At 38.7% G+C, this 22503-nt stretch overlaps 1 protein-coding gene across 1 annotated transcript in view; it reads left to right on the top strand.

Moving 5' to 3' along the window:
- The window catches only part of LOC126473761 (alanine--glyoxylate aminotransferase 2, mitochondrial-like), a 172450-nt gene that overhangs the window by 106379 nt on the left and 43568 nt on the right, over positions 1 to 22503 (top strand). Inside the window, exons 4-7 of the mRNA XM_050101019.1 lie at positions 4223 to 4346; positions 11304 to 11492; positions 13207 to 13404; positions 14325 to 14417. Of these exons, the coding sequence (XP_049956976.1) occupies positions 4223 to 4346; positions 11304 to 11492; positions 13207 to 13404; positions 14325 to 14417 (604 nt within the window). The remainder of the gene's footprint in view (positions 1 to 4222; positions 4347 to 11303; positions 11493 to 13206; positions 13405 to 14324; positions 14418 to 22503) is intronic.

Below are 22503 nucleotides of genomic sequence, written 5' to 3' on the forward strand. Positions count from 1 at the left end.
TTGAATGACTGCAACAGCTATGTGACCAAGTAATGGCATACAATCTGCTGGTTTCAAATAACTCTCTCTCACATCAGATGACAACTGTGGTGCAGGCCATGCAATCTGCCACCCCTGTCCCAGTATCAATTTCAACCTGACATCTCATACCCTACAATCTCTATGAGAAATGATCCAGTCATGCCTCATACCAACACTCACAGCACGGCCAGTCATGCACACCTGCAATTCCAGCCCACGAGAAAGAGTCCACCTATGCCCTGTCTTCAGACAGCAACGATGTGGGTGGTCACACACACTTGTGCAACCAACATTCCATTTACTATTGAGTGACACTGAGTAGATACTTTCTGCCAGTCTAGTCTGGACTCAACCTGTGTTATGTTAGGATGGTTGGTCCACAGTAATGTACATACGTTATGTAAATAAAGTAGTGACCCCTAATGTAGGGATTTGTGTCATATCTTATCACACACATCCATGCCTGAGTTCCTACAGAAGCAAAATGTCTGGTAAGCAAGGACTGTGAAATATGTACCTTAAGAGGTATGAGCACTTCTTCATCTTCAATACTGTAAAACAAATCTCTTCTACTGGAAGCTCTTTATATTTTGGGAGAAGACAGTATGGACAAAAAAGAAGAAGAAGAAGAAGAAGAAGAAGTAGTCTAGTAAACATGGGCTCTAACATGCATATCATTAGACCTTTGGGTACTTGTTCAGTAGAAGATATGTATTTCACAAAAGTGAAGATGAGCAAGTGCTCGTAGCTCTTAAAACATTCATTTTAGTACCCATGTTTACTAGTCATTTTTGCTTCGAATGATCGTTCCTGTCATGTACCTCAATAGTTACCATTCCTCATGGGACACACTGTACATGTAGATTTAGATGTTAAATTTAGCATCTGTAACCACAAATAGTGTGCTGTGGTGTAATGATAATTCACTGTTGACACAATATGCCAGTTGTTATAAAATCTGAATATCTCTATATTCATTTTAATGTATATCTTGACTTGTTCCACACTCGCTCCTTAATGGAATCTAAGGAATACAGTGGATGACCGAAAAATGAAAAAGTGTTCATGTTATGGGATGAACATGTATTTTCAGCTGATGTATTTAATACCACTCACTGTTTCTATTTGTGAACTCATGGAATCACACTTGGCTGGGTTCCACAGACTCTGGTATTTACCCTCTGAATAATTTATGGGCACTTTCATAATGATGACCTTAGTGTTACATATATATTTCCTACAATCTATGAGGATATCATTTATGTGAACAAATATAATTTTTAGTAGCTAGATGCTTAAATATGAGGCTATCAGTGCAATAGTGGCCTAACCTACATTTTTGGAAAAAATGGGACATTCACACAGAACATCACTTTATGCCTCTACCATTACATCCTACAATTGCTGGACATGTATTTGGACACCACGGACAATGTGGCAACATCAGGTGTTGTTTATGCACTGTGCAGTGCCATACAAAATGGGGTGCAATAGTGGCCTATGCCACATAGGCATAGCGAGTAGGCCGGTGGGACAGCGTACCATTTGTCATACAGCTTGTGACGGCCGGCGGAGGACACAGCTGCAGTATAGACTCACAGTATTGTGATCGACACACCTCTGAATGGTCATTAGTGTGTGTGTATCTATGTGTGTGTACCACAGAACGACATGTACAGTAGCCCTGGTGATGATGTTGAAGCCGCATTGTGAGGTAAGGATGATGTTATGTTCCTTTGTTGGACTCATATGATTTGATATGGACACTGGTACAGATAAGAAACATTTCCATTTCAGACCTATCTTGATGGGACACTACTACTGAGGCCTCAGACATGGAATGTGCACAGCCAATTCAGCCAGCAGCAAGTGGTACAATGGATGAGTTACGTGTCATGTTAACAGAGCCCAATCTACCCGGTACATTGAAGGACACCACACTCACTACGTCAGCCATGGACATATGAGAGGGGGATCGTAGTACTGGTACCATAATTGCACTGCAATGAGGAAGAAAACGGGTCCCGAATGCATGCCTGTGGGCATGGAACATTCGAAAAGAAAAGTGATCGAAAGGGGAAAAATACATTAATGTGAAGGGAAATGTAGTGCCTAAGAAATGTCCCCCCCCTCGGAGCATGCATGTGTCAGAAGGAATATGGTCGACATTTTTCATCTGAATACCAGTAACATCTATTTGGCTCGTTCTATGCATTAGGTAGTTTTGACTTGCAGTCGGCATACATTTTTGGTATGGTGAAGTTAGTCCCTACCGCAGCCGCATATTCCTCTGGTACTACAGAGTCGCATTGAGTAACAGTACGCCTATACCATTTCCATAATGAAGAGGGAGTGGACATGAAGGTGTGTAAAACGTTCTTTAAGAACATTTTGCAGATATCAGATGGTATTTCTTTCATTTGTCCTTTCATCCCCCTGTAAGTGATTCCTGATGTGAATGTGACCCCTGTAACATCAAACATGCTGGGTGGAGGTACCCACTCACCACTCCCATCATGCACGGAAGAGAAGGGTAAATGGGGACGTGAAAGAGAGTTACATCAATGAAAGGCTGAGAGTGCGCAGATGGGAATGCATCGCGAAGCAGCAGATGGGAGGCATCAGGACAATGATACGGTCGTGATTACCTTGGATTTGATGAGGACTTTACCAACACCAGTACCCACGACAGGTATCTGTTACTACTAGTGGCAATTGTGGACATACTGCCTTGGAATACACGACCTATGTACCAAGAAAGCTATGACGTATGTATGGAGTGAGGGCAAAGCATCCCGAGGACCGCAAGAAATTGGATCGTGTCTCATGCATTACATTAAACATAACGTCCAAACAAAGCAACTGATTATGTACTCAGATCAATGTGGCGGGCAAAGTCGAAAAATAAAAATGGCCTTACTGTGTCAATTCATGGTTCTGCATGCAGACTTCACACCAGAAGTAATCCACCATAAATTTCTAGTCAGTGGGCATTCATACCTACCATGTGACTAGGACTTCGGTATCATCGTGAAGAACTATAAATTTCACTCAAACATATACACACCATCTGACTGGATGAATGTCATTATCACTGCAGAAAAACAACCACCCTTCACCACTATACCAATGACAAGGAATGATTTCATGTCCACAGTGCATTTAAAGAGAAACATACGTAACTGTAAAGTCTTGACACAAAATACCAGGGTGTAATGGTTCCATATTCAGAGGCTTCAGTATAAAGCATCCTCTCCCCATATCATGTTTTATAAGTACTCCAATGAGTCAGATGTCCTGTTTGCTGATGTCAGTTTTGCTAAACGAGGGCTGAAAGTTACTGAGACTCTGGTTGTACTATATGCCAATGGACATGCTATTACCACATTGAAAAAGTCCGATTTAATGACCTTGCTGCAATTCGTACTCCCGGTGTACCAGGGTTATTACCATAACTTGAAGACATCTGCACAGCCGTGTGGCAACACCATCCCTGTAAATGATGATACGGATGATGAACATTAATGCCTCACGTGTATCTTGTCCAATGTTCGACTACAGTGTGTAAAGCAATAACGGCCTATCCCATGTTTCCTGTATTACGGCCAAGTGCGCCGACACAATAGTGGCCTAACCCACACAAAAACAGTCTAAAAACACTATTACGGTTAACTCCATGTATAGCCAATTACCGGATGCCATACCATGTTATGTATACCACAATCATGCTATGTGCCACAATCACTTCCAGTGGCCATTCCCACAACCAGTGTGCTGTGGGTTAGGCTACTACAGCGCTGATAGCCTCATATGTTGTTATGTGCAGTGGCAGATGTTCTTTCAAATTGCTGACAACCACTTGTACACACATGACATCCTAATGTAGTCACTGTTGAAACATTGTTATGTCCTGCAACACTTGTACTACAGAACCTCTATTGCTGCCATACTACCGTGGAATGAAAATGTAGATGGATAGTAACAGTGCTATGTACATCGAGGCAAACTTTCACAAATCACTGTTACACTGTAATATGTTGAAAAGTCTCATTGTATGAATAAAAATGAAATAACAAGGTGATAAGTAAAGTTGTAAATGAAATGTTACATTACATTTTAAATGTACTCTGTGATGTGCTTTTTAATACTGATCTTTTATTGTGGTTTATACAAATTTATGATTTCTCTGTTTCTTTAACAGGAAAGTAAAAGATGCTTTGGTCACACAAGCAAATTCACTATGGCACACAAGTAACCTTTTTATGCATCCAAAGCTACATGAATATGCTCAAAAACTGACAGCCAAACTGCCTGATAAGTTAAATGTAAGAACTTTGATACATGATGTATTAGTAATAGTGTTAATTAATTAGAAGAATGAACTTTTTTGTGATGTTTGACAACAGATTTGTTATTGTAAGACGAGAAAAAAGATGTTAAAACTTAAGGTATCAGAAAAGATTAACAAAGGATGTGGATGATCACATTCATCAACAGTTAAAAATAGTTAGCTGGTGTTAACATAATTTGTCTAAATTTAGGAATCAAATATGTCTTGTTTAGGATTGGGAGTCATTAAAGAAAAAAAGAATATTTATAAGAAGGGAATGAGGAACTGGTTCTTTTTTCGATGAAGTTGAAAAGCCCATTGACAGAATTGGAGAGAACAATGATAGGCGAATGCATAAGACATGCTTGCGGTGGGAGGGAACTTAAAATAGGAAGTAAAACAAATAAACTAATAAACCAGAGCAGTTTGATAAAATTTGTGAGTGAAGCTAAATATGAAAAAATTTTACGTAAACAAAATTCATGAATTGAAGATAACTTCGAAGATACATTCACAAAAATTTATTTGATTCTCATAGTTCTGACTCTAGCAAGGCATGTTAAGCAAGAAAGAAATAATGACTATATTATAATGTTTTACTGACATCAGAAATTTTACAGGCAGAGCGCTAGCTCAGCTACAGGCAAATGGGATGAGCAATCCACTTTGACATTTCGAAGCAGCCATTCTGGTGTTCATCTGAAGGGCATAGGGAATACACACAAAGTATAAACATAAAAGACTGTAACTGTGAATGCTGGTTGTCTACCATGCTTTGCAGAATACAGAACAGGTGGATGCCCAGTAGAAATTGCACAAACACTGCAATGTAATGTCTCGAAGGAAGAACAACTAGCATTTACAATTCTACAGGAGGACAAATAACTATATATTTGCTTGCTTACAAGGATGATGTGGTGCTGATATCATGTGTGGAGTACAAAAGGCAGGTATTTGATCTGTTGGATGATGTTCCCTGCATACTCCAGTAAAGTTGAGAAGAAGACACTGCAGATTTACCAAATACTTACAATAAGCATCTTAGAACATGAGCAATAGTGTCAACACAACTTACTAAGGTACACAAGCCACAAAGAAAGCATTTCCTAAGGCCACTAGTTAGTAACAATGGTATACCCTTGTAGCACCTGACAAAATATCGGAACCACATTCTCAGAAAAACTCAGAAAACTGTGATGAATGTGTGCATTACGCCAGTCACCTGTGTCTCTGAGATATGGGTATTACAAGCAGTTTTGGTATGATTTCCATTTTACTTGAGTTTCATTTTTTCAATCTTTGGTGAACAGATTGGTGGTTATTTTACTAAACTCTTCAGCCAATTTTTTATATTTTTCCCCTTTGATGAAAAATGTTATGAACAAACCAAAGGAATGGAAATGGATCGCATTTGCTGAAAACCTATACATTTTGAGGAAAAAGCACTAGAATCAATGTTGTTTTTAATTTTATTATAATAGATTTATGGGCATTATATTTTTGGATATGGTTTCATGGAAATGGAAAACATGATTTGTCCATATGCTTTAGAAGTTGGGGGTGGGGGCTCTACTTGCCGACCATCCCCCCCCCCCTCCCCTCCCCCCCACAACTCCATCCCCTGGATCTGGAGTTAGTTTTTATTCATTACAGAATTGTCAGTAAGCAGATAATCATCAATTCTCTGATACACAATAATTTTTTTGTTTCACTTGTAAAATTTAATTCTTATGGCATGGTACATCTTGATACTGACCAACTCATTTACATAAAAATGTTAATATTAGAGTCTTTCCCCTCTCCCCTGTGAATAAATTTCTGCAAATTCTCATGGATTTACCCTTAAACACTTTGTCTTTGAACAATATGATGGACTCTGAAAAATAGAATCATCTGCTTCTCTCAAACTATAGATAAATCGTTGGTTTTCTCGGTCCTGGTATGTATGGACATGCGCCCCCCCCCCCCCCCCCCCCTCTCACCCACACATGCAAACAGATATTTTTTTCCATGCCTTGTTTCATGACGAACTGTTACAAAAAGGTCCATATTGAGAACTGTATCTATAGAGACCACATACTATGAGATAAGGAAGGATTTATGAAATGAAATGATTGTGTGGCACTTATTGGCCGGGATATCCCCTTCGGCGTTCAGCCACCATATTGCAAGTCATTTTAGTTGACGCCACTTCGGCGACTTGCTCATCAATGATGATGAAAATGATGATGAAGGATACATAACACCCAGTTCCCTGCTGGTGATCAAACCCAGGCCCCCTTCCGTGGTATGCGGTAATGCTAACGCTGCACTACGGAGGCGCTTTATGAAGAGCTATGACTTCTAAAAATAGACTGTCAAAGGAGCAGGATACTAAGAGTGATAAATCATATTATAGGTCACAGGCAATACCCCACATACTTAAGCCAGATAATGTGTATCTGAATGTGGTGAACAAGGGACACGTGGACATGTGGCTCAGAAATGTACAGCAAATCAAGCTTTAAGGAATAACAGTGATAAAATATGGATATTAAAAACAGTTATGAGAGAAGAGTACAAATGAGAATAAGTGAGTAATAATGCAGATAGACAGTTGTATGGAGGGCTCAGCAAATACATAAAATCAGAACACAGTAGGTAATGTACCAGCAGTAGGCTGTCCAGAGACTGGATAATATAAGCTTTGATAACCCACTGACTGAATGTAAGATGGTTACACCAGACATTCTGTAGCCATAAGGAAGTTGAAACTCCAGCTTCCGAAAAGAAAATAATATGAGAAGCAGAGTAATAACAGACATGAAACCAACCAAACAACTAAGGAAAACAATGGAGAGTAACTGGTAGAAAAAGACAGAAGCTACATTTGGCTTACCCTCAGATGATGGAGCTGTGGAAGTCCTGTAAGTCCTTTGATTTCCTTCATATATAGAAGAGGCTGTGGTGTATTGTATCCCTCAGTCTGGAGCAATCCTGGTTTCAACATCTAACATAAGTGTGCTATCCTAACAAATACTGAATATCTCCTAAGATCAAAAACTATCTGGAACACCAACTTGTCAGAGCTGTTTTTAAATAAATTTGATGTTTCATTTTAGTGTTTGAAAATATGTGGACTTTTTCTATACCCTGTTGATATTGAAATTAGTGAGAGTGTTAATATTCTAAATATTGTGTTTCATGTCACTACTTGTAAGTGGATGCTGGGAAACATTTTACTGTGAACTTATGTAACAAGCTATGCAGTAAAGTATAAATACATAGGAATTTGTTTAGTTAGTAGCATGGGAATTGATGAAATGCCTTTAGTTATGATTTTATTATGAAAAGGAAAGTTGCTATTCACCATATAGCAATGCTGAGTCGCAGATAGCCACAACAAAAAGACTGTCACAAATAAAGCTTTTGGCCATTAAGCCTTCGTCAACAGTAGATGTACACACACACACACACACACACACACACACAAATGCAATTCACGCACATGACTGCAGTCTCAGGCAACTGAAACCACATTACGAGCAGCAGCACCAGTGCATGATGGGAGTGGTGACTGGGTACCCCCACCCAAATGCCACTCCCGTCATGCACTGGTGCTGCTGCTTGCAGTGTGGTTTCAGTTGCCTGAGACTGCAGTCGTGTATGTGAATTGTGTGTGTGTGTGTGTGTGTGTGTGTGTGTGTGTGTGTGTGTGTGGGTGAGCACACACACACACACACACACACACACACACACACGCACGCACGCCTATGTCTGTTGTTGACAAAGGCCTTAATGGCCGGAAGCTTTATTTGTGACAGTCTTTTTGTTGTGTGTATCTGCAACTCAGCATTTCCACTATATGGTGAGTAGCAACTTTCCTCTTCATAGTATTGTTACATTTTATCCTGGATTTTCCATTGTTTGATTTAGCTATAATTTCTTCATTATTTTCATGTAACTGTAAAGTAATACATTATTTATATTTTATTTTTCTTTAACCTTAGAACACTAAAGGGGGAAAAATGTTACATTGCTAGAAAACCATCATTAAGTTTACTACTCCACATTTTATTCAATGCAAGCCATAATTTATAGGTTACGTATTAGTTAATTACAATTATTAGATCTCCAATAGTATGTTACATACCAAATTAAGTACAAAACATCCTGTTTTATACCATACAAAAAACGAACACCATCCAAACATGCCTTGAAGGCCCAACGATAGTGACTGGCCACCATGTCATCCTCAGCCATTCGGCATCACTGCCTGCAGATACGGAGGGGCACATGGTCAGCACATTGCTCTACCTCCTGTTGTCAGTTTTCATGACCAGTATTGCTACATCGCAGTCAAGTAGCTCCTCAGTTGGTCTCACAAGGGCTGAGTGCACCTCGCTTGCCAACAGTACTCAGCTGACCCGGACGGTGACCCATCCAAGTGTTAGCCAAGCCCCAACAGTGCTTAACTTTGATGATCTGATAGAAACTAGTGTTACCATTGTGGCAAGGCCAGCAATCATAATTTTTTTTGAGGGTTTAGTAATCAATTGTTAATGGCAGTGCTTTGATACAATTGTTGAATACCACAAATTGTATGTATTGTGCCCAAAGCTTGTAGTCTAGTTCAGTGTTGCTGCCTCGAGATTGTGGAGTCCTCTATTCGATTCCCAGATGGTTCAGATATTTTTGTCACTCAGGGACTGGATGTTTGTATTTTCCCTAATGTTTTCATCTCCTCTTCATTGACATGCAAGTCATCAAAGTGGAGTCACATAGAAAGACTTGCACTGTGCAGCCGAATTACCACACGGTGTCTCCTGGCCAATAAACCCATATGATCATATCATTTTTGTGATATGTGTTTTACATTTGTTTCTTCAACAGTGGACATATTATTAAACATAAATTATGAAAAAATAAGTCATAGATGGCAGTAGTTCCCTACTCCTCTGGAAATACACAAAATGGAAGCTATGAGGGTATGGACCATGCTGTCAGTCCACACATTCCTGTCATTTTATTAAATGAAAACATAACTGTTAGTTGAATATCAAGTGAAGACAGAACTACATTAGGCATACAAGCAACTCTGTGTGTAATAACAATGGGGTGAGGATGACCTCAGTTGATTAACTGATTTTATTTGTAAGTAATGTCCTGTTCTCTTTTTTAATGTGTGTGAATTTAGTTATTTAAGCTGCATATTTCCTTATATGATATTTTGGACTTGAGGATCCCCTCCCATTAGTGTACAACAAAATATTTTTTATTATTATAGTTTATGCCAGATGATAGAACTTTAACTGTTGTGAAATAGTACTGTGTACACAATAAAAGAATGTGGATTAAGCAACTGCTCTGCAATTTCTTGATTTTACAAAATGGTCTTTTAAAGGATGTTGTCCATTTAAATTCAGGAGCTATTTTAAGCACTTCTTTCAAAAAAGGGTCTTTAATCTTAATGCCTCTTGATTGGCGCATTCTGAGCTACAACACAAATCGATGAATCACACAGGACATCTGGCACTCCTAACATACAAAAGAACATTTCCAGTTGATGCTGCAGAGATTTGCTACTATGCAATGTGAGATAATTTTGTTTACTTATGCAACTATTGGAAACTGTTAATAGATTGGGGATTACCAATGACGTAAGAGTTTTAAGTAACTGATACATTGCAGGTTCAGTCCACAAGAGAGAAAAAATTGCAAGCTAATTTGATAAACTTATTGTCTCATATGATTTGAATTTCGAAATCAGCTGCTTGATTCATGACTGCCAGTTCTCTTTTACTGATTGGAATGCTACTAGTGCTGGCACTGTGGATTTGTTGTTGTGACATATGGCGGAGGGGCTTTTGGGGCTTACAGTTTTATTGCTGTTGTAAAAGTAGCTGGGACACGTGGCCCTGCAGAACCTTGCACTGTTCTTTTTTCTCCTGGCTGTTGAGAACACAACTAGTTCCAGAAGCAACCTACTTGAGGTCCAAAGATAGCGAATGTTGTCAAAAAGTAGATCTGTCTAGCAACTGTTGGGTGTTCACGGTATATAAAAGCAGAAGGCAAGCTGACAATAGTAGACCATGTAGAACCTTAAGTGCTGAGCAGGAGATTGACAAGGCACATTGTGTATGCCCCTCTCTGCTGGGTGTCGGAAAAAAGTGCTCTCTTATAAGGGCAGTTGTCTTCATGAGTATATCTCTGATATCTTGACTTTATTACTATTATGGACACCAAAATAAATATTTATTTTTACTGTGTTGTGAGATATGTCAGTACAAATCATTTTCGCAGTTCATGGTTTTATCTGACTGTTGACGGTTTTTTCCCAGTTTCATTTTGCTCATTTAATGAAGCTTTTTTTAGCTGATATGAGGACATTGCTCACACTCTTGTATGAATTTTCTTTTAGGAGAAAAACTGAGAGAGAGGGAGTGGAGCAAAAGGAGTTGGTAGGAGTGTCGTCGGGTGGTGGAGAAAGAGGGGAGGGGGCAGAATTATAACCATCCAACACTGTAGAAGGATGGTCAATATGTGAACTGTAAGCAAGTAAAAACAAATGCTGGAGAGACAAATAAAAATCAAGATAGCTACACAAGATGAAATGAAAACCACAATGGGAAAAACACCAATACCAAAACTTGTCTTGAAAAAATACTATGGTGGACTAGACAGAAAACAACATTACTAATGAAGTGGCAACAGACACAGGGTAAACAAGAGAGAGGCTCATTCATCTGTCAAAAGGAGCAAGAGAATGAGACTAACCAGGAGTTTACTAGAAAAAATGCCCACTACGATGGGTCAGACAAAGATAATAAGTAAATGGGAAACCAGCAATAAAGACCTGGAAACAGATGTTTTGTTTTTAGTGCTATCCATATTAATGATTATTTTTACAAAGTTCTATTTTACTTCAGGTCATGGACAATGGAATTTATACATTATCTGCTCTCGCTTTCAGGTTGTGTATTTTGTGAACAGTGGCTCTGAAGCCAATGATCTTGCCATGTTGCTTTGCAGATCATACACGAATAACTATGACATAATTGCTCTGCGAAATGCATACCATGGTATGAGTCCATATACAGCAGGTTTAGTTGGAATTTCTGTCTGGAAGCCTGATATACCAACTGGATCTGGTGTTTATCATGTAAGTCATTATGCATTTAGTTTTGAAATCATTATCTTCAAATAGTTAAGATGATAATGTATTCTCTTGTCTGTGTTTCCACACAACGAGTTCATACAATGAAGGCTTTCATGAGCAGATGGTTTAGCTACTGGTAAATCTTCCGGGTTCACCCAGAGATACATTGGACGTCTTCAGACATGTTCTTGGTTCTGCTGACTTGGCAAGACAGCAGCTGTAGACAAAACAGTTGGAATGAAAGAGTTTCATGGGTCACAACCAGCGGCTGACACAAATTGGCAAAATCTTAAAGTAAAATCAACTTTGTTATTTTGATTGTTAAAACAGCTTTTACAAATAATCAGTACTTCTGATTTGTCAAGATTTAGATAAACACAAGCTTTGGATAATCTACATCCTGTAAACTACTGTTAGGACTTACATTTTTTGCACAATGGAACAACAGCCAAACAGGATATAGAAACCTTAGTGCTTGATTTCCACCATCCTCCTGGCTTTATTTATTTGATGTTTTCTCCCATGGTGCTTTGTGTCTATGGCATTATGTTTTAGAACAATATATTATAAAATTATTAAAACTTATTCAAATCAAATAATCAAATTCTTTTATGAAAGTAAAGGGTAGATAATAATAATCATACTACTAATAACAATAACTGTAAAGCATAATAATTTACTTAACTGTGTAAGTGAATGGGGAAGGTGATGCCCATAACCCATTAGGAAAAGCCATCCAAACAGTTGCCTGGAATGACTTGGGAAAAATCATGAGGCAGTTTTTCAAACTTTTCAATGCAGTTTAGTGACTAAAAAATTGCAAGACACATTATTGTCTGAGGCACATTGAATAAAGATTATCACTTAATCAGTCAGTAGGTGCACTGTGACATCATTGTAAGAAACTGTGACTTTTTAAGCAAAAGCCCACATGGAATTTGACAATTAACACCACATATAACTCCAATGGCTCACATTTTTACTAAGAATATTTTGCTCCTTGAACTCAGTTGCCTCAAAATATTATCCCTGTGAAATCAAGGAATAAAGGTATTTGAACTCTATGGATTTTTGCTATATCACTGGTGCCGACTGTGCACAATAGATTAACTTAAAAAAAAAAAAAAAAAAAAAAGGAGAGAGAGAGAATCATTGTTTGTGAAGATGTCAGTATTGATTTTATGTTGAATAATTGTGACTGAGCACCAAAAAATGTTGTTGACAGCAAGCCTTAGATTATTCGCCACAGTAAAATTCCCAGTCAGCATTGAGGGACACAGACCAATACCCACTGATAATTCATTTTTAGATCCAGCTACCTTCAGTGATCAGTAATTTATACAAAAAATTTGTAGTCAACAGTTTATCTCATTATGATGGCCAATAGAGTGCTCTTACCAGTTAGGTAAACATAATACAAGAAAAGTATTGTTTCAGAAAATGGTAAATGATGACTCACTCATGACATTTCTATCACAGTATTAAATTCTTGCACCGACTTGATAAGACTATTGTAAGCTATCTGTGTAGTCAATCAGTGACTCAGGCTACATTTCCTGATAGATTTAAATGTGCTGTAGTAACATGTATCTATAAAACTAGAGCTAGGCAAACTACTTCTGATAATAGACCCATTTCACTCCTTGCCTGCACTTCAAAAAATTATTATAAATTCACTATCACAGCACCATTCATTGTGATGTTATTTTCATCCTAGACAATGAATCCAGATGTGTTCCGAGGAGTATGGGGTGGAAAATATTGTAGAGATTCACCCGTTCAGACAGTACGCAAATGCAATTGCAGCCCATCATGCTGTGAGGCATCAAGCAGGTACATTGATCAGCTGGAAGAAATTCTTCAAACCTCTGTTCACAAGAAGAGAGTTGCTGGCTTTTTTGCTGAATCCATACAGGTCTGTATTTGCCTTGCACAAGTATGTGTTTCTGAAATCTACATTTATATCAACATAGATACTCCATATAATGTAATTGGATGGATAAAAGAATCTACTCGCCAAGCAGCAGCAGGAGAACACACATGCATACTCCGTAAGCCACTGTACGGTGCATGGCAGAAACCCTCTATCTTCTTTCTAATCAAAATCTGATACATTTGTAAGCCACCTATAAAAATCCTTCATATCCAAGAAACAACTTAAACCCCTTCTCTGGGTCAGATTCACTGATGGTATCTTCATGATATGGACCCGCAGCAAAAACAACCTCTGTCTTTCCCTCCATAACCTCAACATCTATGTACAAACCCACTTCACCTGATCCTCTTTAACACAATGAGCAATGTTCCAGGATGTTGGTCTACATCTCTTTGGTAGGTCCAAAACAAGCACCAACTACTCTCCTGCGCATCCATTCATCCAGCAAACCCATTGCCAAAACCTGTGCTGGTCTCCATAGTCATCTATTTCCTTTTCAGTTTCTTGCTCTGTCTCCTTCCTCTCCCATCATTAACCATCTGATTCCTTCAATGTAATCAACTCTCTAGTGCAACTTTATGTTCTATTATATCTGGCTATGCACCATCCCTTAATCATTTGCAGCTGAGTTATTGCCTACTCTCATTTTAATTTGTAAGGGCATATTTATAGTGATTACTATTGGTGTGTACAACATTCCCTTTGATATTTGGAGAAGACAGGTTGTATGAAGAGCATTTGAAGAAGATGAATTATGTAAAAATATTTTACTAGTGTTAACAGAAATTTTGAAACAGAATAGAAGTGATTCTGTACAGTAATATGTTTACTGTCAATAGCACCAATAACCAATTAAAATAGGTTGCTGGACTGTGCGTAATACAAGTACTAAATTTCAGGGAGTTGGCGGAACAGTCCAATATCCGAAAGACTATCTTAAAAAGGCATTCAAGATAATAAAAGACAGTGGAGGCCTCTGTGTGTCAGATGAGGTAAGTTTGAATTTTAAAAAAATATGTATGCTGATCAATGGTCATTTTAGTTTTAAAAGAGCAGCTTACAAAATATATATCTTGACTTGGTTGTGGGACTGAGAATCTCTCTTCTCCATGTCAAGATCTTTTGAGGACTTATAATACTTTGAGGTTTGTGATTGGATACACTGACAAAGTAAACATCTTTATTACCTGGATTCATGGCAAGCGCAGTCTATTTAAGTATGCAGAACAGATTGGTTCTTTCTCCAGAGCAAAATTTACAATGCCCAAAAACTCATTCTATACTCTCAGTTAAGAGGGGGCTGTGGGTACTCTCAATTAAGAGGGGAGGGGGTATTAATATCACTAATAAATACCTGTAACAAAATTTCTCTTTGATAAGGGTTCATTTTACATGCCATTTCTACATTACAGGGGCACTGTGGCACACAAATGTAGAATATTTCACTGACTCTACCACAAATGTAATGAATACTCCTACTTCCTTAAATTATTCAGATGGTCTTATGTCATTCACAGAGCCTCTTTCAAGCTTGTCTTTTCTCCCACAGTCTATCATTTAGCATCTCCTCCCATTGCAGTCCTCTTCGGTTCACATCATCTTTCACATGACTTCTCCACTGTGGTCTTACAATTAGTCTTCGTCAAGATTCTGTCCATTCTAGGGTTCTTCATGGGAGACTTTCTGTGTACTTTGCACTAATTAACTCAGTCATATCATATGGCATTCCTTTCTGGGGGTCAATACACAAGCAAATATTTATTATGCAAAAACAAAGTGACAAGATCATGATTTGATTACATGCACCTACCAAACCAGTCTTTAAAGAACAGGCAATATTACCTGTCTAATGCATATACCTCTTAAGAATAAATAAGAATCTCTTTTAAACAAATAATGATGTGCATGATCATCATGATAGTAACATTCATCTGACATATCAGAGACTGGGTAAATGCTATGACAGTGTGAGGCACATAGGCGGCATAGTCTATAATAAATTACCTTGCTCAGTCAAAATAATAAAAAACTCTTTCAGGAAGAATTTTACTCAGTTTTGTCCAAAATGTATTAACCAAAGGTGGTTAAATAATAATAACTGTCATGTCCAATTTATATTTTAAAATGGAGATTGCTGCTTAAAAGCTGTAGTAATGTAAATTTATGTATATTCTGTCCTTTAAAGTACATGTATATTTAGAAATCCCTGTAACAAAAAGGTTTATGCTCCTTCAGATTTGTATTGCTATAACTTATATTCCATAACATGAACATGATGTCATGGATGAATAAATATTTTTTTTGTCTCCATCTATACCATCATGTGCATTTATTTCATCCTGTCCTTCATATAGTTTTTGAAAGTATTCTTCCTTACTTTCAAAACTACTTCTTCCTCCCAAACAGGTTTTCCTTATTTTTTGATGACTTTTGAAATATTTTCTTTTTGTTATTTGAAAGCATGGTGACTGTTCCTGTGAAATAACAGACACCATGCAGATCCTGCAGCTGTGAAACACTATATGTAATTTGAAGTTGGATCATTGGTATCAGCTGCAATGGGATAGTAAGCAGAATAGGCACTGATGAGCGAAAATGTGTACTGGTCCACGATTTCAACCCGGAATCTCCTGCTTACTAGACAGGTGCGGTGACCACTGTGCCATCCAGGACACAGCATTATCGCAACTGGACAACACCAAGAAGAATCGCTTCTCAGCTTTTGGCAAGATCAGTGTGTAGACTGTTTTTTTTTTTTTTTTTTTTTTTTTTTTTTTTGTTAAAAAAAATCTCATGGGCAATAAAGAAAGGATAGGTAATTTATTTCAGTTTCTATAATGAAAGGTAAGATCACCAGGCACTTTAATTTTTGTACAATTTCCTTGATTTCTAAACCATACAGCAATGGACTAACACTCATTTATTTTACAATGATTCCTGGTCCTCACTACAAATGGCATATTAGACATGAAATAGGACCAACACGTCGTTTACTTGAAAGGTGTGATAAGCAATAATACCTCTGCTATTAAAAGCTTCCAGTCCTGCAATAGCCTTCACTATATCTTCAGGATACCGCACAATAGCAGCAGTCATCCAACCATTACCTTGTTGAGATGCACCATTCTTCTCCATTGTAAAGTTGAGCACACATTCGCAAAACACAGACGCCCCTTGCTGAACAACTTGCGCTCCCACATTACTACTTATGGTTACTTCTATATTGTCAGTGGCCTTATAGACTGCCAGGTGAGAAAGCCTAAATCTCTTCTTATTCTGTGGCATCTCTGGTTGCTGTACAATGCTGTTGCACATGCAGCTGCACATCTCTCCTTTCAAGTAAACAAGGTGTACAGGGGGGACAAGGGTCAGTCCCATTTCACATCTGATATGCCTTTTGTAGTGATGACCAGAAATCATTGTAAAATAAATGAGTATGAGTCCATCACTGTATAGTTTAAAGGCAAGGAAATTATGCAAAAGTTAAAGTGACTGGTGATTATAGAAACAGTACTCATAATTTCCTTATCTTCCATGGAAAAAAAAGGTCCAGTCTACACATTGATCATGCCAAAAGCCGAGAAGCAATTCTTCTTGGTGTTGTAGCTATCAGGCACCTCTGTGCATCTCTGTGAGTATTGCTACCACCTGCGACGTCATGGCTGTGTTGCATGGTTGTCTTGTGATACCATGAGAAAACTGGGGAGCTGCCAACACCAACCATAGGGCACCAAAAATTCTGAAGATGGCTTTAACATAAGCTGAAACTGATAAATAAACAAATATTATTGTGATTTTGACTGTTGATTTTAACCTAAATATAACATCAGGTTGCTGTACTCCATATACAACATTGTCCAACTACAAGTACTTTGATCTGCCACATACCATTACAAGTAAATAGTTGTTATCTTCTCTGGTGATACCATTGACACATGACAGACTAATAACCAGTCAACCGAATATGCACAGGAAATATGTAACCACATGATGCAAAGAAATTTATGTTTTAATCTTCAAGATATTGATTGTATTCTGACAAAATTATGTAGATACTAAAAAAGTCTACTTGCTAAGCGGTGGCAGAATACACACATAAAAGACTGTTATAATTGGCAAGCTTTCAGAGCCAGTGGCTCCTTCTTCAGGCAGAAGGATTGAAGGGGAAGGAAGAAGGGTGAAGGAAAAGGACTGTAGAGGTCTAGGAAAAGCGGAAGATTTCGGGAAAGTTGCCCAGAACCACAGGTCAGGGAACGCTTACCATACGGGATGAGAAGGAAAGACTGATTGTTGGGGACTGCATCAGACTAGATTTGAAAATTTTGTCAGTAATTGATTGTTTTTGTGATTGTATTTTGAGATTTATTAGAGTGTGTAACTGTATCAAAAGGAAAATTTGCCGTAGAAAACTATAACATTATGATACAGAATTTCTGGCCAGTACCTACCAGTACAAGGATTACTAATGACATGCATATGTGCAACATAACTGAGAAACTGCAGGTAGCTGAATGTACATTCGGGATGAAGAGAAGAAAGAGCCACTCAAATAACATCGTCTCTTTGCATCCCAATGTTTCTCTCAAACACTGCCACACACTGAAAATCAGTGGAAATTGGAACTCGGTGGTTGCGGAAAGCTTTGAACCTATCCAGCTGAATGTACATTTGGGATGAAGAGAAGAAAGAGAGATCCATCCAATCTGCTTAAAATATTTTGCAAGACAGAAGATTTTTCAATAACTGTGACATGAATATGTTAATGTTAGCTGGACATATTATAACAAACATTCTTTAATGAACATTAGGGAATCAGTCAGGTACTGAAAGAAATATGTTACATGAATTAAGGTAATTAATTACAGCAACAAAAATTTATTAATAATCCAGGTTGTATAGTCACAGTTCTGAAAATTTGTGTCAATACATTTAATTTTCACTATTCCAAACTGAAACAGTCATAAAGATCTTGAAAAGAATGAATCTGCATAGTATGAGGGGTATTCAATAAGTAACGCAAAAAATTTCTTTTCTTGGCCAATTACAATTGAAAAAGTGTGGAATTTGCTGTGGGATATTGTGGAATATTCCTGCTCCAGCCCCTATAGTTTCTGATAGGTGGTGGCACTATATATTGCCTTCAAAATGATGTCTGCAATGGAGGTGCATTCCAAGCAGAGAGCTGTCATTGATTTTCTTTTATTGGAAAACCAGAGCATCACAGATATTCATGGGCACTTGTAGAATTTATACGGGTACATGGCAGTGAACAAAAGCATGATGCATCATTGGGTAAGGTGTCTATCACCATCGCAACAAGGTCGTGCAAACCTTCCGTGTCCTGTGTGCCTGCTGGTCACACACAGCTGTGACTTCAGCAATGCTGTAATATTGCATACACTCTCATTTGAGGTGATAGACAGATCACAATCAAAACACATGACTGCTTATCTCTGCTGGCAGTGCTGACACACTCATCCACTGTTGTGGTACTAGAAGATGTGCACCCGCTGTGTTCCTCGCCACCTAACATAAGAGCATAAAGAGGGACGAAGGACCATCAGTGCAGAATTTCTTGCATGTTATGAGGCTGACCTTAATAATTTTTTGTCGAATGTTGTCACAGGCAATGAAACATGTGCATATCACTTCGAACCAGGAAAAAACAGCAATCCACAGAGTGGTGACAGAGAACCTCTCCTCCAAAGAAAAAGTTCAGAGCTGCACCCCCAGCACGAAAAGTCATGGTGATGGTCTTCTGGGATCATCTCTGAAATGTATTGTGCTACTCTCAGGGAATTCAAGAAACAACTTCAATGTGTTCATCACAAAAATAATACAAATGAACTTCTTCTCCATGACAACACAAGGTGTCACATGTGTTTGTGAACCTAAGAGAAGCTCATAAAACTTCATCAGGAAGTTCTTCCTCATCCACCCTACAGCCTGGACCTTGCACCTTCTGACTTCCATTTGTTTGGAACAATGAAGGATGCACTTTGGGGAACCAGTATGTGGATGGTGGGGGGTTATTGATGCAGTGAAATGTTGGCTTTGACGGACAGGCCCTCCCAGTAAGGTGGCATAAAGCCATTGCATTGACGGGAGATAATGTTGAAAAATAGGGTTTCATAGCCAAAAGAGTGGGTGATGATATTGTGTATTGGAATCTTGAATGAAACCCATCTGCTTTCAGAAAAAATGAAGTGTTGCATTGTATTGAACACCCCTCGTATATAAAATGGTGGCATTCCACAGCCTGTGGTAAAGTATACCCTGCAATGTAACAATGTGTTCTCTCTGATAGGGATGCACATTCGTTTTACACTTAGTCCATTAGATACTGAATAAAACCTTAGTTTTGAGAAATACAGATAGTTAATTGGCCAGTGGACTCAGTGAGCAATCATGTCAAAATTTTAATAGTAGTGATGTAGGAAAAAATGGAAAACCTTCACTGGGACTTGAACATTTTTCTCTCTTTCCTCATATTAATGAAGAGCTTTAATCACTTGGTGATAGGTATGAGGATTTAGGTACATTTCACACACCAGCTGGTTTGAATATCCTTTCTTAGCAATATGACACTTTAGAGCTCAACATGTGAGAGTTTGATCTCCAATAAATATGTAGCACAAACTAGTTTCTCTCTTCAATTAATCCCTCCAAAGTTACTGCGCCTCTTGCTGTTCCAGACATTAATCTGCCAAATTAGTCTGGATTAAACTTTCTTTGCTATCACTTCCCTATCCACTTTAATTTCTTCTCTTCATCATCTCTTCTTTGGTTTGGTCTCTCCACAGCATATGTTTCTTTGCTTTGACCTCTCAGCTTCTTTATAATCTGTCAAAACGTTCTTAACTCTTGTTTGCTAACCTCATAAACATCTATTCAGTTATTAATACTTTATTAATTTCTACACCCTTTGAAATGCACCTGTAACTCTCCATTCTTGAACACATTTATATCCTGTCCACTATGCTTGCCTCTTGTGTTGGATTACGAGAAGTTAGCTGCGGCCCACAGTTGAACAGTAACTTATAAAAAAACTGTTAATGCTGAAACTCACTATCCATACATATGCGACATCACAAGAGTTATCTTTTGGAAGTCTTACAGCACAAGCCACTTGTGGCCCAGCAAACTGCATGACATCAGGGCTGGGGCAGGACAGGGAGGGGAGAGGGGCATACTAACCAAATTAAAGTTGATGGAAAAAGCTGACAAAACTCATATCACTTGCTACTCACTTGTTTACTTCACAGAAAACATTTTTACATGACTGAGTAGGGAATTATAAAATGTATCTAAAAACAAAGATGATGTGACTTACCAAATGAAAGCACTGGCAGGTCGATAGACACATAAACAAACACAAACATACACACAAAATTCTAGCTTTTGCAACCAACGGTTGCTTCATCAGGAAAGAGGGAAGTATCCAGATAACCCGGACGGTGTAACACTGTGCCAAGATGTGCTGGCCATGCACCAAGGCATGCTTAGCCACAGGGTGATCCTCATTACCAACAAACACTGTCTGCCTGTGTCCATTCATGCGAATGGACAGTTTGTTGCTGGTCATTCCCACATAGAAAGCTTCACAGTGTAGGCAGGTCAGTTGGTAAATCATGTGGGTGCTTTCACACGTGGCTCTGCCTTTGATCGTGTACACCTTCCGGGTTACAGGACTGGAGGAGTAGGTGGTGGTGGGAGGGTGCATGGGACAGGTTTTACACTGGGGGCGGTTACAAGGGTAGGAGCCAGAGGGTAGGGAAGGTGGTTTGGGGATTTCATAGGGATGAACTAAGAGGTTACGAAGGTTCCACTAACACCAACCTGTCAGAACTCCGGAGATGGGAACTTGCCCTTCAGTATATCCTCTCTTCTCGTTACCCGCCAGACCTCAACCTCCACTAATTTCAAGTTGCCGCCGCTCATACCTCACCTGTCATTCAACAACATCTTTGCCTATGTACTTCCACCTTGACTGACATCTCTGCCCAAACTCTTTGCCTTTACAAATGTCTGCTTGTGTCTGTGTATGTGCGGATGGATATGTGTGTGTATGCGAGTGTATACCTGTCCTTTTTTCCCCCTAAGGTAAGTCTTTCCGCTCCCGGGATTGGAATGACTCATTACCCTCTCCCTTAAAACCCACATCCTTTCATCTTTCCCTCTCCTTCCCTCTTTCCTGATGAAGCAACCGTTGGTTGCGAAATCTAGAATTTTGTGTGTATGTTTGTGTTTGTTTATGTGTCTATCGACCTGCCAGTGCTTTCATTTGGTAAGTCACATCATCTTTGTTTTTAGATATATTTTTCCCACATGGAATGTTTCCCTCTATGATATTCGAATTATAAAATGTGTCGGAAAAGGAAGTTAACAATTTCAAGACTGTTTGTGACATGCTTCACATGGGAAAAATCATAATTGTCTTGGGGTGTACAGATAAATCTCTGTAAACAATGTTCCAAGACTTTGTATTCTTTGTTTTCTCTTGTAGGGAAAGCTGAATACTGACTTTGCCCAGGTCTGTATTTATTCTAATGTTCTCTCAGTCCTTCCCCTCTCTATGCCCATCTCATCCCCCTCCCTCTCCCCCACTGTGTTTACCTGCTCTGCCCCCTACACTCAATTGATTTACTTCTGCCTCTCTGTCCATCTTCTCCTCTCTGTTCTCAGTGTTCAACTTCTCCTCAATTCACTCACTGTCCTTTTCCTCCTTTCCCCTCTCCCTGTCCCCTTCTCCCCTTCTCTCTGTCCATATCCTGCTTCCTCACCCTCTCTTTTCATCTGCTCCTTGCCCCCTGTCTATGTCTCTCCTCCTCCTTCCCTGACTTCTCTCTTCACGTTATCACCCCCATCCCATTAGGAGCCTGGTGCTCTAACCCCTACAGCATTTCTTTCCAAATTATAGTTAATATGTGTACCTCATTTGATTGAAATCATTCCAGGGGTTTAGGATGAGCTTTTTACCCATGGCTTTGCCCAAATTTGGGCATGTCAAATCTATTTCATATATATTTAACATATTTCACTCACATTTGTTCAGATATTTCACTCATACTTCTAGCA

This window comes from Schistocerca serialis, chromosome 4 (assembly GCF_023864345.2).
Source record: "Schistocerca serialis cubense isolate TAMUIC-IGC-003099 chromosome 4, iqSchSeri2.2, whole genome shotgun sequence".
Classification (NCBI taxonomy): Eukaryota; Metazoa; Arthropoda; class Insecta; order Orthoptera; family Acrididae; genus Schistocerca; species Schistocerca serialis.